A 12,435-nucleotide genomic window follows, 5' to 3' on the forward strand; every position below is an offset into this window, starting at 1 on the left:
CTGAAGGTCTGATGACAGGATCACAGCATTTGCATAAACCACCATGAGGTTTTATAGATTGTTTTAGGACTTTTTTTGAATTTGGTGTTGTCTCTCGGGCTAGTCGTTAGCGTTAGCTTCCATGGCAACTGATTGGGATTTTTTTAACCAGTTAAAGACACCAAACCAGTTGCCTACTGCATGTTTTTCGCTTCAAACAACCTGAACTAGTCCTTTCATGATGGATATAATCACTTTGACGGGTTTAGGTGTTATTTACTTTGACTAAAGTCCATTTGTTTACAGGGTCAAGGCACAGATAACGATAATTCAAAGCTTGAACTTTTATAGGTCACGAAACCTCAGTCTTTTGGGCTGACTTTGCTTTTAATAAGCAAAACCAGATTTATTCCCTTTGGTTTTCAAAGACACAATTGAACTATATTCTGCTGCTGAAATTATTTGACAGAAAACTGTAAAAAAAACTCTGAAAGCCGTACTTTTTGTTAGCATCCTCAGCACCACCAGACTGCGATGGAGACACTCTTCAGTGTGGACCCTGTTACTGAATGAAGAAGACTCACGGTTAGCTTTTTTTTTTTTTTTCACAGAACCAGTGAAGACATTAGCAATGAAGTCAGCGGATTTATGAAAGATGTGGGAAGTTATGAACTAAAATAGTTTTCTATATCCTCTGCCACCCAATCAGGCTGCAGGAGAGTTGATCTGATGAGGCTTTGTGACGGATTTAGAAATGTGATCTTTTGGAAACACCAGAGTTCAGGTTAGGATGCTCATTCTCAATGTCATCCACACAGCGACCGACGTTTTAGTGATGCTTACTGTATTAAATGCTAAAGGTTAATAAAAGAAACTTAGTAATTATTTAGTTTTTGCCTTAAAATAAAAGTAAAAAACATTTTTTTTACAGCATATCTCGTTTACGCAGCGTAACGTTGCTCCTAAAATCAATTAAAATCCGGGTTATATTTGTCTGGAAAGGATCTCCCTGTGTTTACATTTTCCAATGACCCATCCTATCCCAAAATGTACACTTATGCTCCTTGCTGATACTAGTTTTAAAAAGAAAACTACTTTTGTAAGGATTAAGTAGCTGCTGCAGCCGATTTATGGAGCCAGCCGTTGCTCTCCTCCAATTTCTCCCGCCTCCTTCGACTCTTCTCTGTCTCTCAAGGCGTCCATCAGTCGGACCCAGAAGGCCTCCTGCTCCTGGGGGTTCTCCGGCCACAGCAGGTAGGTCTTTTTATGCACAATCCTGCGCAGCCGTGTGTACGGGGACAGGCAGCGCTCGGGGATCTCCTCCAGGAACACCAACAGGAGGACGTCGCTCCCGTCGCACAGGAGCCTCAGACTGGCCAGCTGAAACTCCACGGAGCACCAGTCGCTCTGCAGGTAGGAGCGCGTGACCACGCAGATGGTATGTCGAGAACCGTAGATCGCCGCCTCGATGTTCTCCAGAACCGCAGCGCCGGGCCGGAAGTCTCTGTGGTGCAGGCAGAGTTTGAGCCTCTGTGCACCAGGAGCTGGCCTCTCCAGGTTAGGCACCAGCTGTCCCATCACCCAGTCCTCATCCCTGGAGTTGTAGGAGATGAAGGCGTCGTACTGGAATTTAGCCCCCGCGCCCTTCTTCCTCCCTCTGAGCTTTGCTTTGGCCATGAGCAGCAGGAGGCGCAGGGCAGGACCCTGGGTGTGCCAAACCAGACACGCAAACACCAACAGCACGTCCGTCGTGGAACAGGTGATGAAGAGCATCAGAGAAATCTGATCGTAGGAGCAGGCCTTGTCATCAAACTGCCACAGGTGGCGCGAACTCCTGTTGTTGTCACACCGCAAGTTGTACAGGTAGACCACCTGGGTGAAAAGTAGGACAGACGAATGAACAACCAGGAGTCCTGATGAAACGTGACGTATCTCTGCAGCTGGTCTTACCTGTGTCTTGGCATTGTTTGTAGCCCAGGTCTTGAACCAAGAGTTATCACAAGTGCAGCTTAGTGGGTTTTGTGAAATGTCAAAATATACCAGTCTGGACACACACAAACAGCCAGAGAGTTAACAGTCAGCGACTCAGTTTTAATATAAACAATTTCTTTCTGAGGGGTTACAACAGACGATGGTCTTCAAAGTTACACTGATTCTGTAACCAGCTGCACAAAAGTGATGCCACAGTAGTAAACAGTCTTTAACTCCGACGCCTTTACCTGACGGAAACGCTCATGGACGACGCGAGTCAAATATGGGCCTGTAGCCTTCCGAAAATGAGCTTTATATTATTGCCCAAAAAGGCCTTGTTATGGCTTACATAATTCAATTCAATTCAATTTTATTTATATAGCGCCAATTCATGAAACATGTCATCTCAAGGCACTTTCCACACTGCAAAAACAGAACGTAAAATAAGTAAAATGTTCTTAAAATATGTGTATCTGTCCTTGATTTGAGCAGGTAAATAAGATTATTTGCCAATGGAATGAGTATTTTGACCCCTAATATAGGATAATTAGATATCCTGCACTTGAAATAAGATGATGGAGATGAGTTGTTCCTATTTTAAGGTCAAAAATCTTGTTCCACTGGCAAATCATCTTATTTACCTGCTCAAATCAAGGACAGATACACATATTTTAAGAACATTTTACTTATTTTAAGTTCTGTTTTTGCAGTGCAAAGTCAAAATCAATCATATTATACAGATTGGTCAAAAATTTCCTATATAAGGGAACCAGTTGATTGCATGTAGATTGAACTGAAACAGCCCCCCCCCCCCCCTTACTAATGGGGAGTCGTTAGGGTCGTTATTGGCCTGGCTTACAAGAGCGATGTTTTGATCACCTGCATGGAGGTGAGGATTGTGGCGATAACTGGAAGGAATCAAGTTAGTTCAAGGAGTTGCAACCTAAGTCCTCCTCCTCTGTTTAGGTTGTTTTTTCTCTCTTAACGTAGATGGAATTGAGAAAGCTTTCTGCATAAGCAGCCAAACGTCTTCAAACTTTGGAAAATAGTCCATTTGTTTTGTTTTTTTAACTTTTTTGGAATGACCATAACCTGGATGACTGAGAATCTTCACCAGAATATATGAATCACTCTGAAGCTAAGCCATAGGCTGTAGTTCTGTTTTATTCCTGTCCAAAATCTTACTCCCAGATGAGGCACAGAAATCTAACAATGAGTTTCATTGTCAGACTCCTGTGCCTCATCTGCACTGCAAAAAGAGAACTGAAAATAAGTAAAGTTTTCTTGAAATTAATGTATTTCTCCTTGATCTGAGCAGGTAAATAAGATTATCTGCCAATGGAATGAATATTTTTAAGCCTAAAATAAGATAATTCGATATATTGCACTTGAAATAAGATGATGGAGATGAATTGTTCCTATTTTAAGCGTAAAAATCTTATTCCATTGGCAAATAACCTTATTTACCTGCTCAAACTAAAGAAAAATACTCACATTTCAAGAAATATTTTCTTATTTTTAGTTCTATTTTTGCAGTGACAAGACAGCTGAGAGCGTTTCGGTGCAGCAAGACAATCTCCTTCAAACTACAGGGGTGCCTCAGGGATGTGTACTTGGTCCTTATTTTTTTAGCTTGTTTTTTTATCATGTTGTTACACAAAACTGGTGATTTTAATTTCGATTCTACATATTCAGTCAAGGAGAATGGTCAGAACTCTGAGAAATTATAAAAGAGCACTGCAAAAACAGAACTAGAAATAAGTAAAATATTCTTTAAATTTAGTGTATTTGTCCTTGATTTGAGCAGGTAAATAAGATGATTTGCCAATGGAATAAGATTTTTGCACTTAGAATAGGAACAATTCATCTCCATCATCTCATTTCAAGTGCAGGATGTCTAATTATCTTATTTTAGGGGTCAAAATACTCATTCCATTGGCAGATAATATTATTTACCTGATCAAATGAAGGATATATACACTAACTTTAAGAACATTTTACTTATTTTTAGATCCGTTTTTGCAGTGAGGATCCTACTTTTCATTGTCAACAAAACCATGACAGTTCCTAGAAGTTCTGTAAATGCGAAGTAGTGTCTTGTGGTTCTTTAAAGCTGCTAAAAAAAAAAGGAACTAAACTTTCCTTTAGTTGTGCTTACCCTGGCAGATTATCCAGTAGTTCCTTGTTTAACGTGTGGATGTGGTTTGACGAAACTTGGAGAATTCTCAATGAATTATTCGGAGGTAGGAGGTTTGCTGGCAGAGTGTCCAGGTCTGCCATGTTCAACATGAGTTTTGAAAGGCTTTTTAGTGGGAATAGCACCGCAGTCAGGTTGATATCCTTTAAAACCACTCCATCTATGTACAGGATCTTCAAACTGGTCAGAGGAGCAAAGGCGTCGGCATGGATGTTCATCTTGACGCTGTTTCCGATGTTTATGCATCGCAGTTTCTGTAAACCTTTAAAGAAATCTGGTCCGATGTCACCAATGCCACCTCCTGGTCCCTGGTATCTCATTTCCAGATACTTTTCAACAGAAAAGGAAACAAAAAAGGAAATCATCAGAAAACACAAGCAGGGATATTCAGAGGAATATTGACTTTATTCTGCTCATGAAAATAGCATTCACCTCCAGTGAAGTTAGCTGGATAAAGGGGGATTCATAGGATCTGAACTGGAGGCGGTTGTTGTACAGAATCAAGTGGACCAGCGTGTCAAGGCCAGACAGAATATATGGAGTCACCCTCTTGAGACGGTTCCCACTCAGGTCAAGGAATCTGTTGGATTAAAAGGGTGCTAAGAATAAAGTAAATAGAAAGCAAAGATGGTTGATGTAGCAGAGCATAATAACTACCTTAGGTTTTTCAGGTCCTGGAAGGTTCCCGGTTCAATAAAACAAATAATATTCAAACTAAGGCTCAGCCTCTGCAGCTTGAACAGATTACTGAAGGTGCGGTTCTTGAGGGATTTTAGCAGGTTGAACTGCAGGTAGAGCTGCTCGAGTTGGGTCAGGGCGTGAAACACGCTGGGTTCCAGCTCGGTGATCTCATTTTTCATGAGAGACAGTTGAGTGAGAGTTTTCAGAGGGAGGAACCATCGAGGGTCGATGTCACGGATTCTGTTCCTGTCCAAGTTTAAAGATCTGAGCGTGGTCATGCCTCTGAAGGCGTCTGGCTCAATCACAACAGCGTTCTTGTCGAGGCAAAGTGTTTTCAGCGCCGCAAAACCCTCAAACGTTGAATTGGATATCTGCTTTAATCCACAGTTGGTGAGACAAAGTTTACTGGTGCTTCTCCTCCCTGAAGACAGACGAGCGACATTCCCTAATTTAGCCTCCATGAATATCAGCGTGGTCGGGGTGGGACAGTCCAGCAGGCTGACGTTGCTCTGAGGTAACTTAGATCCTTTTAAGTCGACCTGAAACAAAATAAAAATTCACCTTAACATGGTTTGAGATTGAAAGAAAAGGCACTACACTGCAAAAACGGAACTTGAAATAAGTAAAATGTTCTTAAAATGAGTGTATTTGTCCTTGATTAGAGCAGGTAAATAAGATGATTTGCCAATGGAATAAGATTTTTGCACTTAAAATAGGAACAATTCATCTCCATCATCTTATTTCAAGTGCAGGATGTCTAATTATCTTATTTTAGGGGTCAAAATACTCATTCCATTGGCAGATAATCTTATTTACCTGCTCAAATCTAGGACAAATACATTAACTTTAAGAACATTTTACTTATTTTTAGATCCGTTTTTGCAGTGTAAAGCAAAGTATAGATGCATTGTGAGAAGTCCGTCTACCTGCACTTTGGAGATGTGGTCCATTCCTCTGAGCACGTCACAGATCGTCCACGGAGACTTCTCGGCTAACATGGAGAAGGATACGTGGGAGAGATTTCTCTTCGTCTGCGGCGAAAGCCCCATCAGAGCTTCTAGTTTAACCGACACAAGGAGCAGAGTCCTCAGCTGCTGATTTGATTCAAACACATCCGGCTGCAGCTCCAGCTCTGAGTTGTTGGACAGCTTGATGTACTTCAGGGCAGGAAAGCAGCTGACGTTCACCTCCTGGATGTGGTTCACCGAGACGTTCAGATATTCCAGCGTTGAGGAGCCGCCGCATTCTTCACAGCTGAAGGACTTTAACGCGTTGAAGGACAGATCCACCGCTTGGATGGCAGGGAGGAGATTAAAGAGGAGGCCGGAGACACTGGAAAGGTTGTTTTGGCTGAGGAGAAGGACGTTCAGACTGACGAGTCCCTTAAACGTGTCCGAGTGGATGTGGGAGATTTGGTTACAGCTGAGGTTGAGAAACTGCATGAGGTGAAGGCCTCTGAACTCCTCACCTCTCAGAAAAAGCAGCTTGTTTTGGTTCAGGTCCAGATGTTTGAGTCCCGCGAAGTGAGCAAACGAGCCAGGCGGGACGGCTCTGATCTCGTTTTTGGACAAGTTGATTAAAGTTGTGTTCTCAGGGAACATCCTGACCACTTCAGAAATGTTAACGATCCCTCGGTTGAAGCACCACATCCATCTTGAATCGCCGTAATTCTGAGTGCAGCTCCTGAAGCCAAACCCGCTGCAGGCCGAGACGTTTAGCAGCAGCAGAAGAAGAAGAAGAGCCACTGGCGCCATCTTTGCAACCTTCGCCAAAACTAAAAGGCAGACGAACCGTTTCGGCAAGAGGAAGTTAGAAGTTATCTCTGCAAGAAGCACAATTACCATTCTTAGACGTTTATAATCACAATTAGAACAATTAAAGTTGTTAGCTTTCCTTGAAGTGGGAAATTAACCTGAAGCAATTATTAAAAAGATTTAAAAAAAAATAGAATAATGCAAAGTGGAACCATATAACAAATGTCCTTGGATTAAACAGCTTAATGTTTGCCTTCACAACTGTTAAAATGAAATAGTTTAGCATGAACAGAGTATGTGGTTCCTTTTAGGCTTAGCATTAACCACCAGAGACCATGATGTCAGAAATGATTAGTAGGAAGAAAATAAGACAACAAACTTTGTTAAATCCAAAACTTTGCATCTAAAAAAATATCCAACATGTTTAAAAATTTTACTATTGTAAAAATTAGACTACATAAATGATGAAACATTCAAACTTACCCTTCTCCTCCTGTGTTCAGCGCATGACTGCCCTTCATTTATAGAGACTGATGCCACTTCTGAAAACATGTCACATCCTCTTTTTACGACGTCTGGGGAACTTCTGCCGTCTTCACACGTTTACCCTTTACAGCAACGCGCCCTTTATCTGTTTAAGGATGTTTGCATTTGTCCAGATTTCTGTTTTGCCTCCTTTTTGCCTCTCCTTCTGAGCACCGTGTTCATGAAATCAAGCTTTGCAGCTGGAGCCTGTCTGGCTTTTGTCCACACGAGGGAGCCGCCAGCTTTGGTTCTGAGCCCCAATGAAGCCGAGGCGAAATCCACTCATGAACCGAAGAAATGTATTTAGTGAGTGTGTGAGAAGGAAGCTCAGAGCTCTGGGTGGTGTTAAAAAAGAAAAAAAAAAAGCAGAAGTGGAGAGAGAAGTGATAGACCAGTCAACACGTCCTCTCTGCTTCTGTTAGAGTTGGACCACAAGCAGCTTGTTAGAACCAGGCTGGTTCTGATGGAGCGGAGATAAAATCTGTTTTATTTTAAGACGTTTAATAAGATGCAGCGTCGTTCCTCCGGTCATGATTTACCAAACTCTCTTCACATAAAAGTTGGTCAGTTTGAGACGACTGCAAACCTGGACCAAGACATGGACAGTATTTATCAGAGAAGCAGCCAAGAGGTCCATCAGAACTCTGCAGGAGCTGCAAACATCTGCCGCTCAGGTGGGAGATACCTGTAGACATGGCAACTGTTGGTTGTAGCTTCAGGTTAGGGCTGCAAGAAGAAAGCCACAAGAAGCTGTTTTTTTCTGATCCGCCGAACAATTTAGTCCAGCCCAGTGGCTACATGCATTATCATTATTAAATTTTTATTTATTTATTTATTTATTTTTTTCATCCAGTGTCCTGTTTGGCAATGTGGCTATAATAATTGTTGTCTTAATGCCAGAAAGAGCTCATCAGATTTGACTTTCACAAGTGGAGCAGTACTGCTTTTGCCATAGTGCTCCGCTTGATTTATGAATGTGAATAGTTTATTATGATTCATGCAGGGAATATCTCAAATGATATGGACACTACAATGGGAAAGTAGGAGAGGAAAGGAAGAACAAGAAGAAAAAAAAAGAAAAGGTGAAAGAAAGGAGAAAAAAGGAAGAGAATGATAAAACAATTATTGAAAAAAATATGTACTTCCTTTAATTGAAAATATGCAGTTCCTATATTGTCCACGAGGGGCGCTGTGTTTTATTTAGCAGATTAAGCTTCAGGTGTAAAAAATTTAAAAAATTTCTTAATTTTTATCTGTTTGATGTATTTTGTCATGTAGGACAGTGTTTTTAAGTTCCAAAAAAATGTGAATAAATGTTTTTCAACATTGTATAATCACTGTGATCAGTTCTTATGCATGATGCACAAGTAAATGTTTAACTGAGTAAAAGTATTGTTGAAATTGCACATACTTTTCTTAAAAACGGTGAGGTTATTTATATATATTGTGTAAAAGTGAAATTAATTTAATATGAAAATCAACGACATGTTCACATTTATTAGTTCTATTTAATCTTGCAATGAGTTAACTCGTGTGGCCCTCTTGAGATCAGATTAAGCTGAATGCGGCCTCTTCTCTTCCGGCGGCGCCCCTGGCGGCAGCAGCCGAACACAGCTCTGTACCAACTCGCGGACTTTTTGCATAAAAATGCATAAAAATGCCGCCAAACTCGCTGGAAACCACTCATCTACCCAGCCGATCAGTACTTGACCGCGAGCGCCTGTTGTGGAGTTGCGATCAAGTTGTGTTTTTGGACTTTTAAATACCACGCTCGTCTGCTTACGTGACTGTGGCGTCCTACGGAGATCAGCCCCGGAGGCCTGTGAAGCGGCGGCCTCGACGAGCAGCTCACGCCGGAGGAGAGCGACGCGGAAGCGGTGTAGCCGGCTGAAGAAGCGCGGGTGCCGAGGAGGTTTAGCAGCGAGGCTAAAGGCTAACCCATTCAGACCGCCGCTACCATCCATCTGGCTTTCCAACGTTCGCTCACTGGACAACAAAATGGACCATTTACAACTCGAGCTCTCTACAAAGAGAGAGTTCAGGGACTGCTGCGCTCTCATTCTGACCGAGACATGGCTTTCATCATCAATCCCAGACAACGCCGTTAGCCTGGAGGGGCTAGCTACTTTCCGCGCCGACAGGCAGACAGAACTCTGCGGTAAGACCCGAGGGGGCGGACTCTGCGTTTACATCAATAACACCTGGTGTAAAAATGCTAGATTAGTCACAAGTCTCTGCTCTCCGGACATTGAGCTTATGATTATTAGCTGCAGACCTTTTTATCTGCCTAGAGAGTTCACTGTTGTTATCATCGCAGCGGTTTTACGTCCCTCCCAGCGCTGATACTAAAGAGGCTATGACTGTTCTCTATCGGACTATCTCTGAGCTGCAATCTGCACACACAGAGGGTGTTTTCATCATTGCTGGGGATTTTAACCAGGCAAATATGAAAACTGTTCTCCCTCATTTTTACCAACACGTGGATTTTGCAACTCGGGGAGAGAACACTCTAGACCTAGTTTACACAAACATAAAAGGAGCATTCAGAGCAGCCCCCCGCCCCCACCTGGGCTCTTCAGACACCTTTCTGTGATGCTAATTCCTGCATACAGGCCCCTGCTGATCAGAGCAAAACCTACAGCGAGGCAGGTGAGGGTGTGGACTGAAGGAGCAATGGAGGCGCTCCAGGACTGTTTTGAGTGCTCTGACTGGAACATGTTCAAAGCTGCAGCAACTTATGAGGACAAGATCAACATTGATGAGTACGCCATGACCGTGTCAGCCTACATCAACAAATGCATTGAGGACGTCAGCACCACCAAGACCATCATCACCCGAGCCAACCAACGACCCTGGATTACTGCGGGGTCCGTCAAGCGCTAAAAGCTCGGAACTCAGCCTTCAAGTCTGGTGACAAGGAGGCTCTGAGGACAGCGAGAGCCAACCTGAACCGTGCCATCAGGCTTGCAAAGCGGAACCACAGCCAGAAAATCCAGGAGCTTTTCCACGATGCCAGCAACACCAGGAGCATGTGGAAAGGCATCGGGCGATCACTGAATACAACACGCCCTCCCCCCCGGTGGGTGAAGTTGATGCTGACTTCCTCAATGGACTAAATAACTTCTTTGGGAGGTTTGAGGCACTAAACAGCACTCCAGCAGTGAAAGCTGTTCCCCATCAGGAAGAGGAGGTCCTCTGCCTTGACACTGCCGACGTGTTGAAGACTTGAGGAGAGTCAACCCGCGGAAGGCCCCAGGTCCCGAAAACATACCTGGGCGGGTGCTCAAGGAGTGTGCAGGTCAGCTGGCTGGTGTCCTCACAGACATTTTTAACACCTCGCTGGACCAAGCCACAGTGCCAGCATGCTTCAAGTCTGCCTCCATCATTCCGGTGCCAAAGAAACCTCAAGTCACCTGTTTCAACGACTACCGGCCTGTTGCACTGACTCCCATCATGATGAAGTGCTTTGAAAGGCTGGTGAAAGGAACACATTGTCTCCAGTCTCCCCCCAACACTCGACCCGTTCCAGTTTGCCTACCGACGGAACCGCTCCACTGAGGACGCCATCTCCTCTGCTCTTCACCTGAGCCTGGCACACCTGGAGGAGAAGAACACGCACGTGCGGATGCTGTTCCTGGACTTCAGTTCAGCGTTCAACACCATCATCCCACAGCATCTGGTGGGAAAACTGGAGCATCTGGGCTTCAGCACACCCCTTCGCAACTGGCTGCTGGACTTCCTAACCAACAGACCTCAATCAGTCCGGGTCGGACAGAACACCTCTGATGTCATCACCCTCAGCACGGGCTCCCCTCGGGCTGCGTCCTGAGCCCCCCTGCTGTTCACTCTGATGACACACGACTGCGTCCCCAGGTTCACCACCAATCACATCGTGAAGTTTGCGGACGACACAACGGTGGTGGGCCTGATCAGAGACGACAACGACCAGGACTACAGAGAGGAGGTGGAGCAGCTGGTGGACTGGTGCAGAGACAACAGCCTGATCCTGAACGTGGAGGAAGACGAAGGAGATCATCGTCGACTTCAGGAAGAACCGGCCTCACCATGCTCCACTGCTCATCAACAGCTCAGCTGTGGAGGTGGTCAGCAGCACCAAGTTCCTGGGGGTGCACATCACGGACAACCTCAGCTGGACTATGAAACCCATGTCACTGTGTGAAGAAGAGGGCACAGAAGCGACTGTACTTCTGCGAAGGATGAGGAGAGCCCGCCTGCCCCCGCCCATCCTCACGACTTTCTACAGAAGCACCATAGAGAGTATTCTGACCAGCTGTCTCTCTGTGTGGGTGTGGAGGCTGCAGTGCCTCCGACTGGAAGAACGTGAGGAGAGTCGTGAGGACAGCAGAAGGGATCATCGGGGCTCCTCTTCCCTCCATTAAAGACATTTCATCGCAGCGCTGTGTGTCTCGAGCCCGTACATCATCAGGGACCCCTCACACCCCACCATAGACTATTCTCCCTGCTGCCCTCTGGAAAGAGGTTCCGCAGCATCCGTTGCAGGTCCACCAGGTTCTGCAAAAGCTTTTTTCCCTGCTGCCATCAGACTGTTGAACTGCTGAAGTATAAAAACGGACTGTGTACCACACTCGACCCGCTAATTTGCACATTTGTATGTATCCTTCAATATCGCTGCTGCACTTTTTCCGGAAACGTACTGCAAAACTGTTTACAATGCAACTGTCTATTGTTAAATCACTGCTGCACCTTACTGCATAATGTTTACATTGCTTACATTGTTTTTACATTTCAATCTGCCTACTGCTCACTGCTGCACTTTATCCGAAAGTTAATTGAAAGTTATCCTGTATTTGACTGTGATTTACCACTGCATTTTTCTTATCCTGTACTGTAAATTCACTGCAAGGTATCCTGTAGAGTTACTGCAATCTTTCTGAGCTGTATGAAAAAAAAAAATTTCGTTCTGTATGCACTCTGTGCTACAAAATGACAATAAAGAAAGTCTAAGTCTAAGTCTAAGTCTAAGTCTAAGTCTAAACCAAAATGAGTTTAAACCCCTGCTCTATGGTCTGTTCTAAAAAAAATGGATGCAAATGCACGCCACACTTTTAAGGTTTTATTAGCATAACCTTAAAAAAAGCAGCATTTTATTTTCATTCCACATAACTGTATGCACAACTTTGTGTTAAATCCCAGATGTAAGACAGTAACGTGACAAATTATAAAAACATGATGTCTGATGTTTTATTTATATTATTTATGTGATGAAGATGAGAATAATAGGAGATAAACTTCCTGGTGGTCATGTGACCTCCTCAGGCCACCGGTGGCTCGTCTGGTCCTGGCGGC

At 44.0% G+C, this 12,435-nt stretch overlaps 2 protein-coding genes across 2 annotated transcripts in view; one reads left to right on the plus strand and one right to left on the minus strand.

Annotated features, from left to right (window-relative positions):
* si:ch73-103b11.2 (rootletin) overlaps positions 1–12,435 on the plus strand; it is a gene marked incomplete in the record, with an annotated part of 107,196 nt that overhangs the window by 82,638 nt on the left and 12,123 nt on the right.
* On the minus strand, positions 899–7,153 carry LOC105926635 (proline rich 35). Its single transcript, XM_036132052.1, has 7 exons — positions 7,066–7,153; positions 5,755–6,650; positions 4,805–5,367; positions 4,580–4,727; positions 4,109–4,476; positions 1,930–2,023; positions 899–1,851 (listed from the first exon to the last, which is right to left on the minus strand). The coding sequence occupies exons 2-7, from the start codon at positions 6,580–6,582 to the stop codon at positions 1,108–1,110; spliced, it is 2,745 nt and encodes a 914-aa protein (XP_035987945.1). The 5' UTR covers positions 6,583–6,650; positions 7,066–7,153; the 3' UTR covers positions 899–1,107.

This window comes from Fundulus heteroclitus, unplaced genomic scaffold, assembly GCF_011125445.2.
Source record: "Fundulus heteroclitus isolate FHET01 unplaced genomic scaffold, MU-UCD_Fhet_4.1 scaffold_47, whole genome shotgun sequence".
In the NCBI taxonomy this organism is placed as follows: Eukaryota; Metazoa; Chordata; class Actinopteri; order Cyprinodontiformes; family Fundulidae; genus Fundulus; species Fundulus heteroclitus.

Excerpts from the sequence above, each read along its gene's own strand:
- LOC105926635 (XM_036132052.1), bottom strand. The coding sequence starts at position 6,582 with ATGGCGCCAGTGGCTCTTCTTCTTCTTCTGCTGCTGCTAAACGTCTCG. Across the intron at positions 4,728-4,804 it reads CAGGACCTGAAAAACCTAAG|ATTCCTTGACCTGAGTGGGA; the intron begins GTAGTTATTATG and ends TTAATCCAACAG. Across the intron at positions 2,024-4,108 it reads CTACTGGATAATCTGCCAGG|ACTGGTATATTTTGACATTT; the intron begins GTAAGCACAACT and ends GTGTGTGTCCAG.